This window comes from Aplidium turbinatum, chromosome 14 (assembly GCF_918807975.1).
Source record: "Aplidium turbinatum chromosome 14, kaAplTurb1.1, whole genome shotgun sequence".
Classification (NCBI taxonomy): Eukaryota; Metazoa; Chordata; class Ascidiacea; order Aplousobranchia; family Polyclinidae; genus Aplidium; species Aplidium turbinatum.
In genome coordinates, this window is record NC_137485.1 from 13,746,373 (window position 1) to 13,772,770 (window position 26,398).

At 37.8% G+C, this 26,398-nt stretch overlaps 1 protein-coding gene across 2 annotated transcripts; it reads right to left on the reverse strand.

Annotated features, from left to right (window-relative positions):
• Nucleotides 1-1,684: 1,684 nt before the first annotated feature.
• On the reverse strand, nt 1,685-25,296 carry LOC145783361 (USP6 N-terminal-like protein). Of its 2 annotated transcripts, none has more exons than XM_082595213.1 (14): nt 25,074-25,296; nt 19,316-19,392; nt 18,215-18,300; nt 17,679-17,802; nt 16,548-16,655; nt 14,049-14,152; nt 13,419-13,539; nt 12,402-12,551; nt 11,615-11,780; nt 10,758-10,861; nt 10,352-10,493; nt 8,873-9,651; nt 4,789-5,046; nt 1,685-2,398 (listed from the first exon to the last, which is right to left on the reverse strand). In XM_082595213.1, the coding sequence occupies exons 1-14, from the start codon at nt 25,123-25,125 to the stop codon at nt 2,336-2,338; spliced, it is 2,334 nt and encodes a 777-aa protein (XP_082451339.1). In that variant the 5' UTR covers nt 25,126-25,296; the 3' UTR covers nt 1,685-2,335. The 2 variants fall into 2 exon arrangements, with proteins under 2 accessions (XP_082451339.1, XP_082451338.1); XM_082595212.1 differs by having other exon boundaries at nt 1,685-3,497.
• Nucleotides 25,297-26,398: the final 1,102 nt, after the last annotated feature.

Consider the following 26,398-nt stretch of genomic DNA (forward strand, 5'->3'; position numbering starts at 1 on the left):
ATACTTGTAGAGGCTCTTGACGCAGGGCCGGTTAGGCTACCGAGATTGACAGAGTGAAGTTTCCGATTGTTGTTGCCGGGGAATTATTCCATTCACTAGGTGCCGCTGAATGGAGAGCAGTCCTGAAATGCGTTGCTCAAGCGCACACCCCGAGAGTCGAACCAGCGCCCTGTGATCTTGAGCCGGGCGCGTAACCACTGAGCTAACGGGGCGGACATTTTATCTTTTTTTTTAAATAATTTTTGCGGTGCACAAAAGCTTTTCAAAAAAAGTAGGGTTAATTCGGAAAATCTTACTTTTGGAGTGACCAGAATCAATTTCTTTTCTCAACTTTTTTAAACTTCACTACACTAGCCTAGGTGTGTCTCCACTCTCCAGCCTACGTTTTTTTTTCAAGTTCAATGTTTAGATTTGGACCTGGAGGGCGAAAATTGGCTGCTGACTTTGAAAACCACGCGAAAAAATTAATCGGTAAAAACAGTTACGCGCGTCGCGTGGTAACCAGTAATGGTTACACTTACAAAAACATACAAATGAGACAGAAAGTTTGTGGGAAAAAAAATTCGCGACCGGGCCTGCCTCGGTGATTCAAAGACTCTACATTTGCAAGTATGCGAAACTGCCAGGATTAAGCTCTGCAAGAAGCTTTCCCAGTCTGAGAATAAAGATTTAATCAATCAATAATGGCCACTGATTTTAGGAAGCGGGATGCAACACCTAAGTGCCGAATAGATTTATCAGACAAAACAACACTATTATGAAAAAATAGATGACACCGATAAAGTAGACGTCAAGTCTACAGGGAAGCCATAAAGATGTGGGGCACGGTCCTTCAAGTTTAAAATACCTCAATGTTCATGAATTTCATAAACCACTTATCGTAGGGTGGCAAAATTGGTGTCAAAATGAGCAGAGGGTTTTTCTATGACCGCTTCTGATTGTCGAAGATGTATCGGCAGCAGAAAAAAGTCATTAAAAATAAAAAAAGATTTCGAATGGCAAGTTTTAACAGCTTCAGCAGAATACAAAGCTATTTCAGCGTCAACACTCAAAGCAACAATCTCCCCGGAAAGCCATGTTCAAGACAATATTTCATAATCAGTTAATCACGTCAACAATCTCAGAATAATCCGAATAACCAAAAATAAATAAATGCATGTGATCCCGCCTTACAAAGTTACTGAAAACCACGATTGGTTAAAAATCATAACTGCAAATTAGTCAAACACTAATTTTTTTTTTAAATAATCTTTTTTCTGCTGCCGACACATCTTTCGACAATCAGAAGCGGTCATAGGAAATCATTTACTCTGCACAATTTAATACCAATTTTGTCATTCTACGATAAGTGATTTTCGAAATACGTGAAAATCGGGGTATTTCCAACTTCAAGGGCCGTGGCCAACATTTTTATGACGTCAACATGAGCTAAAATTTTGTGTGTGGGGTTTTTACTCAAAACCACACTCCATGAGACCCCGGCTTTTTAAAAATCGCAAAATGGTAAATATATGAAACACGCTAATGTAAAGTCCTGGGAAAGACAGCACAATTGATCTAACGCGGAGCTTTCTGACAAATGATTTTTGCATAAACCAGCAAACCTGTCTTGCGAAGTTGCGAGTGTCTTATACTTTCTATGCAATCTTTGCTGCTTCCAACTACGTGTAAATAAACTTTGCAATGTGATGGACAAAGGCTTTGTTCAGTAATCAACTCACCAAATGTCGTGGAACAGAGATACGTGAAATTATACGTCATAAAGGTCATTGTTGACGTTTATGAAGTATGATTTAATTGAATATGAGCGTCATAACAACATAAAGTCTAAAAAGCACCAAACACACAAAAATAAAAAAAAAAGCAAAACGACCTAACAGCAGATAAATGTCATTTTATGTTTTAGCTATGTTTGATGCAACAGTTAGTTTGGGTTGTTAGATGCCAAATATTTTTTTCACATTTTGATCAGATGAGCTTTTATGAGAGTGTCAAACTTTTGTTCCAGAAAACAATGCAACCTTTCCGGCTTCAAATAAAACGTTAAATGTTAGCCACAGGCCTGCAAGAACTTGCAATTAATATGTGCACATTATACTGCAGTTTGGGTATGAGCCATCGCAATGATTACGACATTTTCGCAAATAAAACCGAACTTAAACTAATCATTTACTTACACAAGATTACAATGCACGGGAGAGAAAAAATAGAAAGAAAACATGACAGTAAAAATGCTCGCAAAGTGAAAAACACAAAAAGAAGCTCAATAAATTAAACAAGAAGACGCAAGTATTCAACCACAAGTTAGAACTGGTATTCTCTTGTCCATTCCGGTTTAAATCGTAAGGGCAGTGCCATTGGCTTGCGCGCATTTATTCCTCGTCGGACCAATGACTTCCTGCGGTAGCACGAGAGGGTTAGGTTCCAGTAACAATACAAATGCACGCAATAAAAGAAGACTCATCTTCCCGAAGTGGAACCAAACAATATGATAACTACCAAGTGTGTCGTTTCCACGAAAATGAAATCAGCAAAGTGGATATTTTCCACATCATAGGAATTGCTGATTGTTGGAAAAACGCTGTATATGGTTTGACCACAGGATGGGATTCTGCCACCTCAGACAGGAAATCAACCGTTTTTTTACATTAATTCGACGTCAATGTAAAAAAAAACGGTTGGTTTGTTGTCTGGGGAGGTGGACTGGACTACTCATCCTAGCCGGTAAAGCTGTCCTTTTCAGATGGATTTATTGAATACGTTGAATCAATGTAAAAGGGACTCATCCGCTGGTTGGGTGAGAAAGAAGTTGTGCGTTGGACAGTTAGGCATTACGATTTCCATTCGTTCCTTATCGGTTGTAATTAAATGTCACTTTGAAAATCAGGCGCAACATGTCTGCTGTATTGCGTTGAACCAACTCTCTTTTGCTCGGATTCCACGGAAAGAGGAAGACGATGGCTCCCGAAGCGTCCTAAAGGAGCCATGAGAGGTTGACTTGATGATCTTGACCCCACTGTACTATCTTTGCTTATAGTTTGCCCGTAATTCTGATCTACCAACGGCCCGTCTGCATGTAAATTGGAATATTGAGAAAAATTTGTAGCTTCCGGAAGTCGTTGGTGATGTTTTCTTAGTGGTGACGAGAAGAAAAGGCCGCCCAAAGGCTGGGGATTCATAGATAGAGTATGGTCGGTGTCGACGGGTGAGGAATTGGGTAAATGTATGAAGTCTGAACTTTCCAAAGATCTCTGACCCGGTGTAGGTTGTTTGCTAGGGAATGGGGAAGTCACATGATCAAGCGACGGCGTTCTGGAGCTCTCACTGTTGACATCGACGAGCTCGATAAAATTTGGCGATGATAATGTGGTTTTCTGACGGTCGGATTCGTCGTCATGTCTCGAAGAATTGTCGACGATAGGAGATGACAAGACTTTTTGCGAATGAAAACTTGGGGAAAGACCAGCCGCGAGTTCACGAAGATTTTCCAAGGATTTCTACAAAAAATATTTCGTTAGAGGTCATTGAAACGTCTTAGTCGTCTCCACGCTTTAAAGATGGGTAAGCTGAATGACGAAGTTGAATCAGTAAATGCCTTTTGCTATCTAGGAGATAGATTGAATGCCAGTGGTGGTTGTGAAGCGGCAGTGACTGCAAGAGGAAGGTTTGGTTGGGTGAAATTCAGAGAGTGTCGAGAGTTGTTATGTGGTAGAAGATTTCCGTTGAAAATGAGAGGAAGAATTTATATTAGTTGTGTGAGATCTGCAATGCTGTACGGAAGTGAGACATGGTGCTTACGGGAAAACGAATTGGCGATTTTAAGAAGAACTGAGAGAGCGATGGTGAGAGCAATGTGTGGTGTAAAGCTGATGGACAAAAGGAATACCGAAGAACTTATGAGCTTGCTTGGGTTGAATGAGAGTGTTGATAAGTTGGCAAAAGCGAATGGAGTGAGGTGGTATGGGCATGTTTTGAGAAGGGATGAAGATGATGTTTTGAGAAGAGCGCTGGAGTTGCGAGTGGAGGGTCGTAGAAAACAAGGAAGACCAAAGAAAACATGGAAAAAGCAAGTTGAGGAAGAAAGCAGCAAGGTGGGCTTGACAAGAGAGGACGCGCTAGACAGATCGATGTGGAGGCAGGGTGTGAAGACGATTGCGGCACTTGGAGGTGAATCCGGCCACCCTCGGTAACGGGGACATCACCGGATTAAAACTGGACTACTACACTAAGCAATAGCCAACAACCATGTCCACTTTCGATTGTTTCTCATCTACACACCCTGGTTGAAGCGCATATCCACGAGCTCTTGGTGAGAATGGGAACCACAACAGTCTGAGCGCAAACCACAAACGTTTCGATTGATCAACACGACATAAGTCAGTCCAATGGTGAGAGAGAGAGAGAAACCTTTTATTTCGTCTGTTGCGACAATAGTACGGTACAATTATAAACAATACGAATAAAATAGTACCATAGCTATCTAAATACCACAACAGACAGGAAGCAGCGAAAGACTATATCAGCATATAGTCTTTCGCTGCTTCCTGTCCTGTCTGTTGTTGGTGTTTATAAAAAAAGCAAGGAAGTGACACTGGTAGGCATGCGTGTTCCCAAAACGCTTAAAAACAGCCATTGAGCGCGAGTTTGTTCATTGAGAAAAGAGCACGAGTGATGTTGAATTATTGCTTTTTTTGCTTGCATGACTTTTCACCAACGCTATGGAACACTGTATCATATAACTCTGACACAGCACTTCAACAATTGACAACACGAAAAGCACTAACTTACCTCCATTTCAGTTTCAAACTCGTTTTCATTGTTGGACTCTTTGATAGTGCTGCTTTTGTTCATCAAAGAATTGTATTCAGTGACCAAGTGAGCGTTGCTTCGACAATCAGCAGAATTCTTGACATTGTCATACACGCTGTACGGTCTTGTCAGGTTGAACGCACTTTTGTCATTCGCCTCCAACGCGCCATCTCGCGGCAATTGAAAATTGACAGAATGCAAGGTGCCAGCTTCTTCATCAACATTGACAGGCTTGGCCTGTTCGTTGGGTGAAAAAGAGTCAGCAAAAGTTAACGTTTTTACAACGTTTGGCGACGTTAAAATGATGAAAAACGGCGACATTTGCTGGCTGACGACACATACAATAATCACAAATTTAGTCGACATCTCACAGTCCGCAAAATTGCCATTTCTATATCGATGACAGAAAATGGCAACTTTTGTTAGGTGAAACTAAGCACAGTTAAGCAGAGTTGAATGATGTTACACAATGGCGGTTCCATGAACGGCAGTTTCAACGATAATATGACAAAAACTTGGCTAAATTCACAAAGTGCGATTTGATCATAGGCATCACCTACTTGATCGACAGCTGAAAGCATACAGATGAGTATGAGTTGTACACAAGACAAAAACCCTTTGTTCATTTCGTTATGGCTTGTCGGTCTTGGTGAATTGTTTGCATAGAATGAAACATGCGATTTTTATATGTATGCAAGCCCCGATATTGCAAGAGATAGCTATGCTTTTTTTCGATCACATGTCAAACGTGTTGCCGAAAAAATTCAACAAGCCATTAGTTCCACATAAGGTTTGAAAATATGTGTCAACAATATATCATGATAGGGACTTAGTTTTTGTCGTTCCTCAAAACAGCAGCACACTAGTTTACCATAAGATGATGGAGCCGATAACCACCTTTGCTGAGAAGCCAGCAAGCAGAACCCGTCCTTTCTATTGATTCAACTCTCAGAGACGTTGATTCAATGTAAGAAAGTGGAATTTCGCTGGTTGGAATGATAATTATTAGTTACCCGTCATGTATAGAAATGGTATCACACAGAAACAAGCCAAAGAAAAGAGAATGTGCTGCAGTGGGATACAATATTCAAACCTGCACATTGCATTCGACCAATCACTACTCAGCCAACTATTCATTCTGTAGAACATTTGCAGTTGCAAATGTAGCATTTAATTTTCGTTGTATTAAAAGGACTGATTTACCAGGTAGGTTTTAAACGTGATCTCAGTAATCGATGGTGAGAACAGTTTATCGCAATGGTTTAAATAGATCAGAGTTACTTTTGAAATTAAGACTTAAAAATTGAAACCTGTTCGAGGAAATGCAAATCAATCACTAATTTATTACGCAAAGTTTTAATTGTTCTGAAATCTAACAAAGCGGTACTTTTGTATCTTGCACCTTATGAGTTCTTCATTTATTTGAAAGGTTTCTGTGCCAGCGCCATTTTCATGTTAGCCCATATCCTTCTAGTGTCAGTTTAATTTTTAAATTGACGGCCCAAAAGGAAGGGTTCTAAGCATACTGATGCTGATAGGAGTCCAGTTTTTGATTTATCTGATAATAAAGAATCTAACTAATTGTGTGACCAATAACCTAAAAGTTGGACTCCTATCAGCATCAGCATGCTTGGAATCCGTCTTTTTGAGCCGTTAATTTAAAATTAAACTGACGCTAGAAGGATATGGGTTGAACACGCAGATCTGCCTTGTTTAGCCCTTGCTTAGCCCTTGGATCAAATCAGTCGTGCTGACTACAAATAGTCGTTCTCCAGCAGATTGTAAGTGTAGTCTGGAAAAAGATGATGATCATGGACGATGAAGTGGAAAACCTTCACCTTAGAGACTAGAGTCTCAAACACAAAAAGGAAATTTAGTCAGAGATCACACGCTTTCTCTCAGTGATGAAAGGTCTGCAAGCGCACAGTTTAAATGAAACTCAAACGAACAGTCGAAGCTTTAAACATAAAGTTGGCGGGCATGTCCAAAACGTCGAGGTTACCTTCTTTGACATCACAATTACGACATTTCAAAACAGTCTCATCTCACACTCTGATAGAAAGTAGCTTTATGGTGTGTCAAGAAAGTTCACAGTTAAATCCTATCCTAATACTACAACGACCAAAATAGATTTGAATGTCAAAAACCGTCGGAAACCACCCTACCCCACACGAGTTTTCAATTCAATTACAACACCTTTTTGATATATCGAGTAATTCCAATGTAACAATAGAAAAGTAGATGATTGATGTTGTCACACAAACGCAAACCAGGTAAAAAGAAGTTTCTAGTGACGTTTCAATATAGGCTACTATTGGCTTTTGCAACAAAATTTGGAGAAAATTTGGCTTCTCAACTGCGCAGTTAGGCCGTTGCAAGGCTGTTGTGATGTCTCAGTCAGAAAACAAGTTCATTTTTGCAGCTGAAAACGGACTGGTTTGTTGGCTGAGAAGATTACTGCTACATGTTAAACTACATTCCCGACCAGAAAATCGGTCATTTTTTACATTGCAGACGTTAAATCAATGCAAAAAAGCACCGATTTATTGTTATCAGTCACAAGTGAAGTAGCAGACTATAAGTTTGCTTCGTCAGCATGTTACGAAATACGATTGTCATCAAAACAATGCAGGCCAGCCTCAGTTGCATTTATGGTCATGCATTATTAAGGAGTTGTGTTCAATTCATTCAACCACAGTAAATCATAGTTGCTTTAAAGTAATTAGAATCTACAAACAAATAGAGGATATCACATAAGCATGCATTGCTGGCCAAGATACATCGCGTTATGTTATTATAATGTAAGAACGATCAGCCCTAAGCTTTTGTTGCTATTTAATTCATATTAAGTTTTGCCAAAACGGAACTTAAAAGCGAAGCGAGCCGAGATTCCTGACATCACTAAGCAATGTGCGTCGCAACAGAACTGGAACTAGACGCTACCCAGACAGCAAAATCGGTCAACTTCTGCATTGATTCAACGTCTGCAGACGTGAAATCAATGTAAAAATAACGGATTTTGTCGTCTTGGATACAAGCTATGCAGAATTAGTCCGAAACAGATAAGGATTATATACTAACAAGTGTCTTTCACGATGGCAGGATCCTGACAGTTCGACAACTGCTTTGTTGTACCCTGGACTGATTCAATGCGGCTGTTGATAAACAGTCCGTTGCAATAACGCAACGGGCCGCATTGAAAGTTTGGCAGTTTATTGAAGTAAAAAAAAAAAAAAAGAAACAAAAACTTTTAATGTATGTAAATTTATCCCAAATCTTCATAAAGAGTTTTTTTTTCTGTTTTTTTGGCCCGGCAAATGCCTCGCGAACCGGCAGCCGCCCAGTGATTGTCGAGTAATGATCGAAAGATTCTACAGCAAAGTCCCGAGTTGGTCGTCCTTGGACTAGATCAAGTGCGAACATCAATAACTTCAAGGTTTCCAAAAATGAAACGTTGAAGCTACGAGGGGTAAAAAGTTTGATGAAATAATGGATCCTGACGTCACGAAGGACGGATAGCAACGTTACCAGACGTTAGTACAAAGTAGACATAGTAGAAATTAAGCAAACAAAAGATTCCCAGAAAAGTAGTTTTGCGAGATAATTAGAACACCAAGCATCAGTTACTCAAATCAGGAAGAACATGACTTTTTTCGTTGGTGAGCACTAGTCTTGCGAGAACGCAACCAGACGATAATATCACAACGTTAAAGACACGTAATCGAACAGATAAATAATTTAATCTAATAAAAAGATTAGCAACCTTTTCAAAAAAAATTTTTTTCTGTCGTTTGAAAAATTATAATCGTGACGCCCAGTGATGCCATGAAGTGACGTTTGTTGGATGATGTTCTAAAATCTAGGTCATGATTGAAAACAAACTATGGTAGTGCATGTGTTGAATGCAAATCTGCAATTGATTTGAATTCAACTCAACTTTTCGCGTAGTTCATGTTGATGACGTGTTAAGCTCTGATGGTAGAAACTACGTAAATCAACGGCGATTGTTTGCAAGCGTTAGTCATGGTCAATGATAATAAGGCGTGCAGCTCTACGAACCCACCTTGGTTCTGTTGGCTTTAGTTCGGTTTTTTATAGGATCTTTGTTCTGTGACTTTTTAGGTGAAGAGGATATGGTTCTGTTTGGATTCTTAATCGCATTTTGATCGTTGTGCTTCGGCGTAGAAGTGTTTTGATCGGTCAAATGTTTGTCCTGAAATGGGGCGGGATTCTTATCCGTGCTAAGGTTAGATTCTTTATACGCTTGAGAAGGGTGGACTTTGCTGGGGCTGGGTGTTTTCCAAACCACTACTCCGTTACCGTCGCTGCGACGTCTATTTTCAGGTTTGCTGTGACGCTGAGGCGATTGCGGGGGTTCAACCATGGAGGAAGGGAGAGGGACACGGGATTGTTGATGATGAGGAGACCGACGATTGTTTGAGGAGTTGACTGCTTCGCTTTCCACCGCAACGCTTGATTTTCTTTTCTCTTGTTCGGAACGCGATTTGCGATCATCTCTCGGCTTCTGTCGCCGGTTTTCTTTTTGATTGACTTCATTTTTAACTGGAGATCCCAGAGGATCTGGACGGAATTTTCCGCGATCAGTCTCTTGAATAGGATCTCTTCTCTCATGGTGAGATGAAGATTTGAACTTTTTGTCGCGTCCTTCGGTGACAACCACCTCATTGGAAGAAGAGATGGCTCTGGGGGAGGCTGTCCTCTGGGCTTCTGAGGTAGGAACGAAGCCATTGGCCTCCTTGTAGTTCTCTCGGCCGTTGGAACTTGTCTGCCTGCGTTGGCTACTGTGATCTTGAGCTGGTATTTTGTCCCGTCTTGTATTATCTGAAGAAAAACAACGCGCTTCGGTTAAGGCGAACGAAATGTAGAGGATATTGAATTACTGATGCACAAATGGTAAAAATCGTACTCAAACAGTTTGGACACTTTTCCAAACAGCGAAATCCGCCCTTTTTTGCATTGATTCAACGTCTGCAGACGATCTTTGATTAAACAACATGTTTCTATGTAAAGCGAGTTAGCAGCTTTTAAAACTGCAAAAAACTGCTTTAAAATAAAAGCCCAAAATATGTAACAAAATGATCTGTGACACTGGGGTTTCTCAATGGCAAACGTGTCATACAAAATAACAATGAAAAACAAAAACATGATGAAAAATAAGGACTTCATTGAAATTCAACGATACGTTATTAGTGTGTAGTAGTAATAGTCTAGTTTTAATTCGGTAATGTCCCGTTACCGAGCGTGGCTGGATTCACTTCTACGTGCCGCAACCGCCTTCACACCATGCCTCCACATTTCTTGTCAAGCTCATTAAAACATTGAAATAATTACCTCACAGAACCTTTCCAAGCAAGCAAGTCGGTCATTTGTAACATTGATTCAACGTCTATAGACGTTGAACTTCATCAGGTAAAAATATAAGATGGACTATTTGCTGTGTGGGTGAAGGCGCTAAGCTTGTTCTTATACAAGATATCGTTTAGTTTTTTATGAATTTAATTTCGTAGAAAAAAATAATAACCTGCTCTGGGTGGTATCCGGATACCGGTCTCTTGCTCAAACGAAGGTTTCACTATAACACCAAATGGGATCTTTGCAGTTTCATTGTCTCCGGGTGATGGTGGCAAAATCATCTTTCCTCGTTTCAGCTCAGCGATACTAAGCTGCAATAAGTTTAATAACTTTACATTACAAGGTACCTGCGATTTTATTTTTTCAATAAAAATCTTTACCTAGTTGCATCTTATAAAATGATATTTTGCTTTTGACCACAGTCCACATCTCCTGGCAGCCTAGTTTGCAATTACAAGAGCGCGAAAAACATTGCCTGGGTCAGTTGTAGGTTTTTAAGACTGTGTTGTAAGTTTTAAGAATCAAATTAAATACGAAAACACTCTGATTGTGATTGCGAGTCCAAAACCACTCACTTTAAGTTGTTCTATGACCGTGTCGTCGTCCGCACCGAAGTTCTCAGCGAGGCTTTCTTGAAGGAAAGAAACAACTTCATCCATTTCCATTTTCTTGATTATCGCTGTCAAGGTAACAAAATAGTAGATTATTCGCTGTTCAGAAGTAATCCTTTGTCCTAAAATAATCAGGCATAAATAGCACTACACTGTGAAGACAACTGTCTAGGAACCATGACTACATCCCAGACAGCAGATCAACCATTCTTTTCATTGATTCAACGTCAGCAGACGTTGAATCAATGTAAAAAGCGATTGATTTGCTGTCTGGGATTGTGAATACGCTGTATGTGGGTGAGTCAAACTGATGACTAACAAACGTATTAAACACGTAACAAAACGGAGCGTAGGCTGCTTGGTTTCATAGGCGTGAAGCACTGCAATGAACAATAACTCTATCGAGTGCCCACGCCACAAACTTAGTCCTTTTTATATTGATTCAACGTTAAATTTATGTCAAAGGACTCATTTTGCTGGCCGGTACACGTCTTACCACATGAGTAACACAACGACGAGAGTATATACTTTCTTAATTTATTCTGTGATATTTCCAATAGCTTTTGACTTAAATTTATCTGTGAACAAATTCTCAAATATTATGAATACATTTTCACACCCACAAACAAAAAATGTTAGATTAAAAACAACCAATACATAGCTAACACTGCAAGCAACCGACAGCTGTTCGTTTCTTCAATGTGATCAAATAATTTCTCTGAAATAAGTACATGAAATATAGTTCTCACTTACTTACATAAACGCCTATTTTAATGCAAAAAGTTGCAAAAAAAAAACTACAAATCGGTTTGCAAACATACTTTTGTGCATTTTGAGAGTTGTATACGACATGGCGACAAGGATTCGTTCCCCATCCAACATGTAAGCGTCCCACAAGCGGAGCGTTAACGGGAAGGGGGCGCGATCTAAGAAACATTGGAAGAACCACTTCATTGTGTAAAGGCTGGTGAAGACTTCGTTCTTGTCCTGTTGGAGCAATTAACAAAACTTAATCTTCGCAAATCCGCAACACAACTACGCAAGACGGTTACTTGGATAGCATCCGTGAGGGGTCTCGTTTCAAAATCAGACTAAACTGTTATGAAGGGCAGATATGGCAAAACATAGCTTTGATTAATGCCGTAAACTTAAGTTAGAGAAACAGTTTCAACATTTACGCAGCAGAGATGTGCATGGACTTGGATTTAAATCCGGCCTCATTTGAGATCAGCCGGGTTTGGATACGGATTTGAACTTTTGCTAATTTAGATATTACTTTAAGGCCTTTCAAAAAAAGTACCAAAAAATGACTTTTCTCCATTTTGTGTTGATAAACTGGTTGTATTAAAAGCTCAAACCATAGTAATCGTTTTACTTTAACCATGTTTACTTTCTGACAGATAATGTTAGCTTAATGTCGCATGTATAACCGGATTATTTGGATTTTACACTGCATATAATCTGGATTTGGACTTGGATTTTAACTTAAAATCCAGGAGTGGGTATGAATTTTAAATTTTGAAATCCGGACACCTATAATACGCGATAATGGCGGAGACGTTTGCTTGAATACAGGTAAATCACAGCCTGCCATTGCAGTTCACCTACCAAGTGTTTTTTTAATCGAGGAAGAAATTTCTTTATAATTTTATCATGGTGATCTTGAAACCTCATGAGCTTGGGGAAACCGGGTATGAAGAAACCGTGCATTCTGTGTTTCTTGCCGTACAGGAGGGAATGCAAAGCCCAAAATGCTTCCTGAAAGTTCAAAACGGTCAACAGAAGTGCGTTTGGAAATGTCCTCAGATAGCAAATCAATCGTTTTTTTTTACATTGATTCAACGTATGCAGACGTTAAATCAATGTAAAAAGCAACTGATTTGCTGTCTGAATTACATGACTACATTCAATGTCTCCACAACGTGATACTGGATGTTACCAAGGATAAATGAACACATATAACAAAATAAAGCAAAGAGGACTCAGAGTGCAAACCAACAAGCAAGACTTATTTACGTCAAAAATGAAAGTAAATGAAAGAACCTCATGCTCTACACAAATTGAGTGACTGGGCAGATTGACTGTTGCTGTACTGTAGAGTCTACACTACAGCAAGACAATCTGCCAGTTAGTCTACTGGCCTTTTTTACATCGTTTCAACGTCATCAGACCTATAGTAACATGGTCGTAGGACCACACAATCCCAACATAACATATCACTTTCATAATGGTACACAAACATTTAGCAGTTGACCTTGTGACCTTATATCACGTCAAAATTATGTCAAGGAAACAAACATTTCGTTTCAGGCCCTTAGTCGACAAGTTGCGTTCAACGATATGTAATAAACATGCTACTTCAGCAAGATTTTGTTTCAAATATTATCATGCGCAAATTTTGGCTGTCATATCCCAGACAACAAAATCCGCCAATTTTAACATTGATTTCACGTCTGCAGATATTGAATTAATGCAAAAATGGCAGATTTTTCTGTTTGGGATAAAAACTCGTGAGCAAACAAAAATTTGCAACCAACAAATCATCATTTAACGTAAAGATGTTCAATCAATCTAAAAAAAAACTTGTTTGCTGGCTGATCAGCACAAAACGACTGGTCGGTGTACCTCTTCGTCCATGAACATGAGCAGCACGGCAGCAATTTGAGACATTCCTTGGCAATAACCAACCTCGGTGTTGTACATGGAATAAGCAGCCAAGACACAGAAAAGTTGCTGTTGTTTGATGCTGGAATATGTATTATAGGATATAGCATTATGGAATATAAATATATTAATATCAAATATAGTTATAATTTACTTTCTTTCAGAAGGTCCTTATTCAAATAGAATCATTCTATTTTGAATAGATTTTATTTGAATAAGAACCTTCTGATGATCCTCCTTTTAGGGTGAAACAGGCTGAGGTTTTAAAAAGTAATAACTATATTTGATGTAATTTGCTCTGCTTGGCTTTTTAGTTTGGCATTGAGCACGTTTTGTAGCATTATCAGTATTTATTGTTTAAATATATTAATATGTGTTGCAATTATTTAATTGATTTTATGAGAGTTACTCTTTAAAACCATGCAACTTTAAACTTGCTGAAAAAGCAGTTATGCATCGCAGCTATTACCCACTGAGCAAATTCTGTCCCTTTTTACACTGATTTAACGTCTATAAACAGTGAATCAATGTACAAAGGATGAATTTTGCTTGCTTAGTGACTGGTCAATGGTCATCAGCAAAGTTCTGTACCTGTATCTAGTTCTGAACATGATATGATTTCTATACGTTCTTTTAACGTCCAAATCTATCTGCCTGATGTCGGGGGAATAAGACTTGGCTCTTTGCTTCATTTCCTGACAAGACAAGAAGATTTCAATTTACACAAAGCAATTTGATATCACATTTGCGTATTTCGTATTTTCCTAAATTGTGGGTTTCTCATATCACAGTTTGTTTACAAACTCACTACTTGATATTCTTCGTTTAAAGGTCACGTGTACAAACGTTAAAAAACGTCGAATAGCAAAGTAGAGATCCGATGACAAGACTATGATCTATTGAGTACATACCATTCTAAGTCACGTGAAGTTTGCAAACTTAAGTCAAGTGAATGTATGCCTACGCTAAATTAGAGTTCATAACTGATGTCCTAGCCAGCAATCAAACATAAAAAAGGGCTGATTTACTGACTGGGGTGACCTTCGGTTCAGACGTATGATGGTAATATCTTCTCAGGAATATCTCAATAAGAATGATGATTGAACCACATGAGACGGACAACCATATACTAGTCCTTGCTGAGAAGGTTCATCAGTCTCAAGAGTCCCACAATTTTACAATTTATAAAACTGAATCGTCATGTCAAGTCCTGATTCAAAGGCATGATTGGGCAAAAACAAAGCAAACGTGTGTGTCTAGCAATGTCAAGTGGCAGTAGTTAACTTAACAGAGCCGCGTTGTTGAAAATGATTAGTTGATATGAAATGAAATGCCTATGGTAAAAGCAACTCTATAAAATCATTCGAAGCTGGTAGCCTAGACTAGTAGACTACATGTACACAGTGAAGCAATAAGTACCCTGTCAGCATAATAGTCCTTCAATGTAAAAATGAACCAATTTGCTGGCTGGGTTATGATATTTCAAACGAAGCAGGCGAAGTTCAGGCTCGAAATGAAAAAGTTTCAGCTATGCGAGTAGGGAGCACATATTATCCGAAACGTCGGCCACATTGCAATATTAGGAAACGGAAGGGCAAAAGTTTGCGCATAAAACCAACTAACTCCAAACCGTGAGGAATACCAAGGATTGATCCATCAAGTCGGTAATTATTTCTACATTCCGGAAATATCAACAAACTCGCGATTCAATTATCACGTATTGGCTTTCAATCTCAAGTTCTCAACCTGAAGTTTGCATCACATCAATTCGAAAACTCTGCCACCTTTTGGCACTGCTCATTGTTTTACACTAAAATGTACAGTTGCCGTGGTGTTGCAGTATTGTGGGATTGGAAATTCATCAAAAACTTTAAATGATATTAGTTGATAAGACAACAACACATTCTAATGTACACTATATATTGTACAATCATACAACAAAAAGTAACAACAAACTAACTGGTGATACAGCATCATAATTTTAAGGCTGCTACATTTTCAAACGTTGCCAACACAGGCGTACAAAAAAAAGGATAGACACACATTGCAAACAGGCGGAAGCATGGAGTTAGAAAAGATAGGTGTTATTTTTTTATATGCAGGATTGCATGAAAATTGTAAGTCCTAGCACATTGTCCTACACCACCTTTAGAGTATGGTAACTATACTATACATATTTCACAAGTGTAGATACAAACGACTTGTTTTAGCCTGGTGTTGCGGGTTCCCTGTGGTGAATGTGGTGGTAGTGATATGTCACTAGCTTTCGGAACACAGTTTCCTAGTCATGTGCAATGCATGTGCCACTTGCCATTGCAAATAACTAAGAAACTGTGCTCCAAAAGCTAGTGACAAGCATCTGCCTCTACTACTACAGCGAACCCTTAAGATCAGGCTAAAACAAGTAGTTTGCATCTGCACTTGTGAAATAAACAACGATCAGGCTGCTAAAAGCGAAACTCAATCATGTTCGAAACGGTGTGCTACTGCCTGCACTCTGCAGTTATGTATTATAACACTCTTGATTTACGCCGATTGAGCCCTTTGCTGGAGACATGCCGTTGCATTGCGCATCGATCACTGCTTGCAGTTCGAGCATTCTGATAAGGTTGACAAAAGTACCATAATTTTTGTTAAGGGTTACAAATGGAACATCGCCACGCAAGGATAAATCCACGTGATCACCCCCAGTGTACCCACTGTCCCACTACAATGATGATGCCTTTAGGCCAAAAGCGGACGCCTCTTGGGCGAAAAAAAGGACCGAAGAGTGTGCCACGTCTGCTCTGCAGTTATATGACAATAGTTTTCGTGTTCTATTTTACAGCTCCATACCATAGAAAGACGGCGGGAGTTTGTTAACGTTTCTAGAAAGATAAAACATAACGAAAGATGTTTCTTATAATAATGAAAAAAGGATAGAAACTACTAAATCTGCAAAAAGTTTCCATTTGCATTGTTTCAACCTTCAGCGACGTTGAAACGATGTAAAAAGATCAACTTTGCAACCAAGTAATAGGAAGGTGATTCTGGTTATTTTGTCTTGCTTTATTTCCATATATGCATTTTCCATTATTCTCTGATTCTTACCTCATATACATTAGGACTCTTCTGTATGAGGTTATCGACGTTCAGCATTAATCGCCACGCATCACTGCGCATGCTGAGAGGGATGCCTTTGTACACTCGACTCCGAAGCTGTAGGGGTAAAAATATTGAATCTTCTTAGCGACGTAGAAAAATGTAAGCAGAAATGTATTATTGTATGAAACTAAATACAGTAAACGACAGAGTTGGCAACCCAATGGATACCACATTAAATTAGAAGAAAACATTTTCGAGGAAAGTTTTGAAAAGTTGCTGAAAACACATAAAAAATGAACAACATCACAATGGTCAGACAGCATTCAAACTTTGATGCACAGGTCAAACGTTTTTGCTTTATGAAGACAGAAAAGGTATCACAGTGATAAAACAAGTCAAGTTTGCAAAAAAGGTTGAACGCTACCAAAAGTTTTATGAAAGCTTACATTGAATTGAAGACGTCGACGTTGTAGAGCAACTTGCTGATAAATAAATTACATGACGGAAAATCGATAATCACTTAAATTCAAATATTAATCATAGAAAATCTAGTGAGAATGAGCAACCGCCGACATAAAAATGCAAATTCACTGATGTGTTGGATGAATTTTTTCGAGTGTTTTGACCGTCTTAAACTAAAACCTTGAACCAGTGCAATGAACCAAGGTTTTGAAAAGCAAATACAAAAAAAAATTGATTTGCGGAAGCACTGAACCTTGTTTTTTTTAATTTCTGTTATCTTCTTTGTACGTAAAGCCGGGTGAACCACTGGAGAAGTTGCTGATTCGTTTCTCTGTTGGTTTTTCTAAAAACCAGCAATACTTCGCTTCCCAGCAGCAAATCGGTTCTTTTTTTATGTTGATTCAACGTCTGCGGTCGTTGAATACAAAAAATAACTGATTTGCTGACAGGATTTGAGCAATCCTTGTCAAGGCACAAGAGAACCGACATTAGTCACTGATGAATACGGCTGATCCATATTTCAAGTCACTTTACAAAACAAATCAGACTTCTTTTCCATTGATTCAACGTCTGCCAAATCAGAGTCAAAAGATACTGGTTTGCTGGCTGAGATTTTGTCAAGAAAAACCTCATCAGTACATTTGTAAAGAAAAACTCATCAGTACATTACTATACCTTCTCTGTCCCTTCATAGGCCTTCCATCTGTGTATCATTTTTAACCATTTGTATTGTCGTTTCACCTCGGCATGTTTTCTTCTTTCTTCTTCAAACGTAGGGACCTCAGACAACTCTGTTGCGCTGCAGATGCACGAAAACATGGACAGTGAACAAGTATGTTTTTCCCAGTGTGTTGCACAAGCAAAAATTGAAAACATAAATATTTAGAATCTTTAACTCAAAATAATTTGCAAATCAAACGGTAGAAGATTGTCGTTTGGGAAGCAACACCGGGTTGCATAATTATTTTCATGTGACAAGGCAATGCGGTTTTCATGTTTTTTAAAGCTCTCCTTCAAACAATAGGATGATATACGAAGCATATATACAACCTAAAACAATAAGCCAAATAAAAAGGACAGAGAATATTTGATAAAGTAGCACCACTTAAAACAAGCCATTTGAATTCTTAACAAAACAAAACCTTAAAAAATTTTTAATGTCAATGTAACAAAACAGCAAGGAAAAGAAGTTAATGTAATATTAAACTTACTGTAGAAATCCATATCTGTCGGTGACTTTGTAAACTTTGAAAGCTGAATCCTCCCAATGATCGTTCTCGCCTTCGCTATCTTCTCCCTGTACACACACAGTATTTACAGGTACATAAAACAAAGCACACTTCACATAAATTTCAACGTTGCTTATACAACAGACAAACACTGTATTAAAGAACGAATATGACATTGCGCTGCACATACAAACATACTTGTGAAGCAGGTTTAAACAGTATGTACTTGCGCGGTGGTTGCATTGCACATTCGATGGACTATGCATGCTAATGCGGCTCGCCCTTTTTGTAGTTGTTATTTAGAAAAAGTAACACAAACATCCACGTGTTTCTGAGTGGCCTATTGTACTTTGATTTTAGTTCAACACATCAACAACATTTCTGGATGTTTGTTTGCTCTTCTCATGGTTTCGAAATTTAACTTTTTTTTACAAACTTAGTTCTAAACTTTCTTCTTCAAAGGACGAGTCTTTCACAATGATCAGCAAGTTAAAGAGCTTCAAGTATTTTTTGCCTTCCAGAAATCTTCACTTCAAGTAAGTCCACAAATGAAAGTGAATCATCGAACCATAAAAAACGCGAAAAAAAAAAGCAAGAGTAAAAACGACAAAAAAACGTAGTTAAACATCACAAATACAATCGTGTGGTTTGGAAGATCATAAAATAACGGAGAACGTGTCCTCGCGATAACCTCGGTCATAACGTTTAAGCTAAAGCAAAATCGGGTGAACTGCTTTTTGTCTCTATTAATAGTGTAATGTTGGACAGCATTTGATTGAAATGACTACCACACTTTGCGTGTTGCGGTTAGCAGAGGACAACAATGTCCTCCTCAATAGTTCAATTGGTTAAGCATCCGACTTTGTGAGAGAAGGACCTAACAAGAACAAGCAAGGCTGATTCGAGTCTAGGGGTGTGCGCTTGAGCAACGCGTTTGAAGGAACGCTCTTCGTTCAGCGACACCTATCGAATGGAATAATTCACAGACAACTCTTCGACAAACGGAAATTTCTCCATCGATCTTAGTGACCGGGCCAGCGCCAGCGAGCCATAAACCTCACGACTTTGACCAACAAAACCCACCTGGGCATATTTGCTTACAATCTCCAATCTCTCTTCGGCTGCTCGTTGCAATGCTTTCCTCTTCTCGCGATCAACGTCTATCATGTTATAATATTTCGATTTAAACATCTATCTGCTGGAAGAAATTTATTCGAACGATAGGCCTATCCCAGACAGCAAATCAATCGTTTTTAACATTGATTCAACGTCTGCAGACGTTAAATCTATGTCAAAAATGATTGGTTTGCTGTCTGTAGTAAGTGTGTAAGACAAGTGTGTAATAGCAGTGAAAGAGAGAACACAAGCGAGGGGTGAGATGATCCTTATGCAATATCATACAAATACAGAAAAAGACCATGATGGCCCACCAGGCTTTCAGTGCGCAAAGTGTTAAGGTTTCGTCTAAATTACGTTTGAAACCATCCATCATTGAGCCGACCATTGGCACGTAACCTACAACAAGATGTATATAATATAATCTGACCAGTAAAAGAAAAGCAGCATAAGACACTATATTATAATATGAAATTGTGACGGAAGTAGGCATCTCAGAATACGAAATGAAATAGATATTAGGCATCTCAGAACACAAGATACAGTTATTTTGGTGAAGAAAACATACACAACTTCAACACAGATCGGGCTACGACGAACGTTCAGAGCAGAGTAAAATCCACTCTTTTTACATTGATGCAACGGCTGCAGACACTGAATCAATATAAAAAGGAATAATTTCGTTTGTTGCTTTGTACAAATTACCCACTAACAGTGACCGAAAACAAACCAAAGATAGTCGTTTTCATGATTTTCTACTCTTCACACTTGTTGACAGCAACTTTTAACGCAAAACTTTAGCTGAATTCAAAAAACAAAATAGAAAAGTTCTATTTAGACTGTAATAGGCTATACTACAATACCGCATTTGCATGTTTAATTGACCGTTTTTTTTTTTACTAGAGATAAGAAACTACTGGTAAGCGAAAACATGAACACAGACTTAAAAAAGCAAAAGTAATGAAAAGGAAAAACCCAAGACAACAATAAACTGCGAAGCTATTGTACAAAAGACAATTTAGTACTGTGTGCATGAAGCATAAAGCCTTACCATTGAGAACATAGGCCGCGGTGAGAACAGTGACAAAACAAAACGTTGTAGAAAACAGTGGAAGATTCTTTTCCAAATTAAACTTTAAGCGATTTTTGTAAAGAAAGTAAAATCAGAAGACACCCAAGGGTAGATCATTGACCAACTTATACCTAAACAGACGTCGAATCAAGGTTAAAAAAGAAGTGTGATTTGCTGCTTGGGACAAAACCATACAGTCATCATCCAACCAGCATGACAATTAAAAAATAACTTGTCAACTTTTCTTTGAAAACCCGATGGCCGATATAATTATATTAATATAAGTTGCTTTTACATAAATGGGTCATGAAATCCACAAGCAATATGTGTAGCATTTACAAGCATAACCATTTGCTTGGATGGAAAATAGGATTTGTTCCATATTATGAGAAATTGATCACGAACAAGAATGGAATATGTAATTGGTTTCCGTTGAAAGCAATTCTATTATTAGATTTCATGCTTAGCACATAAGAAGTGAGTTCTCATTACTGGAAGGAAATTAGACTTTTCCGAAATTGGATTTGTAAATAAAAATTAATTTTCACCCCTTCACCAATTGTGAAAATGCCACATTCCTAGCAAACAGCTGAAATATTTTTATACATTATTTTAACGTCTAGTGACATTGAAACATGGAGATTAGTTTGTGCCAAAAACACAGAATAGGTCTATACCTTTTTACATGCTTAAAGGCATGTTTCTGAAAATGACGTGAAAGTGATGTTAAAAATATAACTGTATTTGCTGGTTTAGCACAACTTGTTTACAAAACATTGCTGATGAAAGCCAGTTCAAAACTTTGGCAAAAGCTTTACTTTAGCTGCAAAAATAAACTTCAAAGAAAATCCGAGGATTAAAAGGAATGAATTGCTTCAAACGTTGAATTTACAACATGAAAAAAAAGCTTAGATGCATTATAATATGGAGGCATTCAAAGGAAACTCACACATTCTCCACACATACATGATGTTTAAAACGACAATCGTAATGCATTTTACAGTTACAAGCAATGTTTGTGAAACAAATGATAATATACTCTCTATGTATAGGATGAAGAGATTGGTATTTAAATGTACTGGTTAACATACTATAAAAGGAGGACGAAGGTTGTATAGAGTGCAGACAAGTTATTTTGTATAGTTGTCGTCAGTATTCCGGTGCACTCCAATCATACATGAAAACTCAATAAGACATGAGATAGGTATGTTGCAGAAGGGTGCTTGTAAAATTTGCCATCATAAGTTGTAATGTAGGGCAGGCGCATGTCATGCTCAGACCAATTCTGCAATCATCTCCATGATCGATTAATGATCTCTCTAGAGTCTAGACTTGCCTCATCTAGACTAAAAAAGGAAAACTATGTCCTGTGGGCCCAATCCGCTCAAGTGGTAGTCCACTAACTTATCTAGCCCTACAAATATTGTTTGAAACCAATCAACAGGAGCATGAAACATGTGTTATTCTATTCTTGTACAACTACTATATCAGGAAACGGTAGCGACCTACAACACAGGCCTTGCTAAAATGTGAGGCCATAATAATGAAATCCTTCCACACATCTAATTTTACTTACAACTATAGGCTAAGTGGACTTTATTTCTCTTTGAAATGATAGTCAACAGAAGCCAAACTGCCAAAATGTGATGACCACATTTATAAAATAACTGCAAAATCCTGGTTTCACTTCAAAAAAATGACTAAACTTTCTATGTGGCCAGATCCTCTTCGAATTTCCAGCAGTCATAATCTAATTCAAGATTTACATCGTTACAAAAGCATAAAAGTAGCCCAAAATCACACAAAATATATTATATATAATATACACAGTTTGCTACGTTTATCAACCAATCCTTTGATTAGCAACTTGTGCAGGTGGTTCTCAATGTTATACAGTTGAATTTGGCTACTGGTGACATTTCGCTATAGTGGCACTGGCATCTATTACAATGACTGACTATATTTTAAAACAATCAGAATTCGGTTGTAGTGATTAGTGACACTTTTTTGAAGGTCCCTTCTGCTGTCACTATACGCTAGTTCTAATGCAGTGCTTCCCAACTGGTGGGTTGCAAAGCTATTTCAGGTGGGTTGCAAAGCATTTCTAAATGTTACTAAATGTTAAAATTTTCTAAAAAATACCGACATTACTATGGATCTCACAAGCCGCAGTTTGATCTTAAACAGTATAATACTGCGCCTTCGCCATCGCTACTCTTATCTTCACTTCATTTGTTGACTTTCCATTTTCATGAATTGTGCACCCTGTTTTCTATTAGATCGGGAAATTATTGCATTATCATTACATAACAACAATGATGTAACGATTAGATGTGTTGAGTCGCATTAACTATTTCAGTACATATGCCAGTAGTAAAGATGTCATAATAAAGATGTCATATCTCATTGTGGGTCGCACAATAAAACTTACATTAAAAGTGGGTCGCAAACTGAAAAAGGTTGGGAAGCACTGTTTTAATGTATTACTACAGCAACTCAGAAAAGCATCCAGTCAAATTTCAAAGCTTGCACATCGAAAAGATCTATCTATAATAGTTGCCATGTGAGAACGAGTCTGCTACTATTCGGTGAGTCTGATTTGGTGAGTTCCTAACCTCTAACCCTAAAACGGCAATGATAATTAGGCTACCGTACACGGTAATTAAAAAAAAAATTGAAAAAATCCCCCGTTAAGGGATCAGACTCACTGAATCGGACTCACCGAAACGGGCCATTCCGTGTCAGAACAATGCCAATTTTTTAAGTTTAATTGGGTTTTTAGCCAACAACAATAAAATTTTAACCTCTGACCAATAGGGTAGGGTGGGGTGAAATGAGTATATTTTTTGTATATTTTGGGCTGTGTAATCTTGCTATTGGTGGATCACCTAAATATTTTTTTGGGTTGTTACATTGGGTTTTTGGTGTAACTAATGCTATTGGCTAATTTTCCTAACATTGAATATTAAAGCTGTAGTAACCTTTTTTTTTGTTCCCCCATATACCCATTTCACCCCAAAAAGTTGGGGTGAAATGGGTATGCAAGCAGTTTCCTGTAGTAAACCTATCATAAACCCTAATATACCTATTTTATGCATTCTAGTGGTTGAAAGGGGTACAACAAAACCATTAAAAAAATTGAGCTTTAGGAAGAAACAAATTTTTGAGAAGGAAATTTTATACACACAGGAAATAGGCAGTTATGATAATTCAAAATTAACACAAAACATTTGTACAAGACAGGCATGTGTACTGTGTAGGACATAGCTACAGCAATGTGTAGGTCTAGACCAAAATCAAATCAAAATATTAGTTAATTTTGTCTCGGAGATGATACTTCAATTTTGAAACAGAAAATTTCAGTATACCCATTTCACCCCACGTTTGTAATAGCTTAAAAAATATGTTTTATAAAAGTCACAGAAATTGACTTTCTTGTGTACTGATAACCTATTACTGGTATGTTACATTAGAACAGAAAGATCCTTCCCACTGGCTTCCTGCAAAAAGAAAATCAAAAGTTTTTCAAAAATAAAAAATTCAGAAATAATTTTTTTCCAAATATTTTTCACAATATCACCATGAAAAATGCAATGATATAAATCAAATTTTTGATTATTAATTGGATAATGCAATGTGGTATTTCATGGCAAAAAAAGATCATTGTCCCATCCCTACAAAAATTATAATGCAGTAATTTGTACAGCATACCCATTTCACCCCACCTACCCATTTCACCCCACCCTACCCTACTTAACGGCTTGCTCAGTAGAGTTGAGCAGTTTGGCTCTGAAGTGATGTATTGAGATTTTGTGGTAAGTGCTACTTGCAAATATAGAGAAGTGCACAGGGTAAATGATATGCTGTAGATGACTTGTTCTTAATATGAATCATCTTATGGCATATAAATGAATATAATTATGAAACAATAGAAAATTAGCAAGTGCTCTGACATTACAAACGAAAACTGTTCGACAATATGAAAAGTATTTGCATTTGTGCTATGTGCAAGCCAACCAAAACAAAACCACAACCAGCCAGGCTTGAAGGTGACAAGAGGAGATTACCAGAAAGAGGAAATGACAAATCAGACAAAACAAGTTGGAAGCATTAATCCATAGTCAGAGTGCATTTATAAAGAAAACACAATAGGCAATGGGAGGAAAGGATTTGTGTTGTAATAGTGTGTGCTAATCAACAGCAGTGGATTTGGATAAACATCACATTCACAAGGAATGGTTCTGGGATCATGATTACACCATTGGTGAATGCTTAAATTTAACTTTAATTAGTAGATTCAAAAGCACATTATCACCACATGGATGAGTGATTCAAGCAAATACATTATAATGTCATATAATTTACTACTTAACTATAGATTTGTAGGCTTATGTTCTCACAATCAGCAATTAATCATTGCAGACTAGGCAATGTAGGCATATAACTGAGATACAAACAAGAATTGCTGAAGTAGTGACAGCAAAATAAACTCAACTCCTACCTTTATGTAGTCTGGGTTCAGGTTCACCTTATTTTATAATTTCTAACACTAAAATCTCATCATCACAAAATACTGCTGGCTACAAGAAAGCTGAGCAGCGTACAGGACTACAGACTACAGGTACTACTATGTATAAAAAATCAAGCATTTACCTGTGTTTGCCGACTGTAGCTGAGCTGGTACATACTTTTGATTTGCAGACATATTCACTTTTGTTCAAAAACTATGGTATTTGACACAAATTTGGACGAAATAGCATTGTTAAGCAGCAGCCTGAAGTTCATCAGTTTACTTTCGATCATAAAGAAATTACTGTTTAAATGAATTTCATTCAAATTTTATACATAGCTTTACTTTATATGACACATTTTAAACAACAAAATCTGCAAAAATACAGTGTAACGCTAGTCAATAATTAAAACATTGACTGTTTTGTACAGGAATAACGATCATTTTTAAGGTAATTTAGTGCTTGTCAGATCTTTCGGCCCTGCACGACGTTGGTTACTTTCGGAGAAAGTGCCAGATTGCACAATACTGTAACCAACAGGTTTTGTTTTTTCCTATCAATCAAAGGTTTGAACATGGTAGTTGTAATTACACTTAATTGGCATGCAGACGGTAGGGATGAGAAGCATTACAATGTTAATACATTGTAAAGTACAGTATCTACTTCCTTGCAAAAAATCAATTCATTTCTTCTGTTTAGATAACTAACTGGCTAGTGGGTGCAGTTGCAACAACGTTCAGTCATAAGACACAACTAAGTGTAGAGCAAGGGTCTTACTTTTAAACATTCGGCTTGTGTGTGACATTCATTTGGTCTTCAGAGTAATTTGAAACCCCTGGTGTAGAGCTAGCTTTGACTTTTTATCGGTCAATCATCTGACAGTGCATTAGTTTTATGATTTCTAGTGCAGACGTGTTCGATTGCTGTGAAACTTTTCCTTCAGCTGTGAATGACACTCTCGTTATAAGTGTGATAGCAATAGCATCAAATTGTGCCTGATAATATAAACCAGTGCTTTTCAACCTTTAAAACAGTAGTACGCACTTTTTCATTTCGCAAAATTTTCATCCACACAAATCAAAAAATAGTTAGTTTGCACCTATTTATTTTCCTTATTTGTGGTATAGCCTAACAGTGGAAGGGTATACGGATCAAAATTACAGAGTCAGCAAAATCTGCATGGCAGGTAAAAATAACAGAAGAAAAAGGGGCAGACCTCCAAAGCGATGGCATGACAACATGCAGACATGGGCCGAATTCAATTTGATGGCATTGGGCGAGCTACCTATTAGATTAAAAACATTCTTAATCACTTGGACCAAAACGTGCAAACATGTTGCAAGATAGCCATGTGGTACGTTCTCGTGTTAACTTCAATAAGTTGCGCACTTTTAAATTATAAACTATTAAACCGCAACCAAAACGTAAACCTAGCCCAAAAACCCACAACCGCACTGATATGAACAA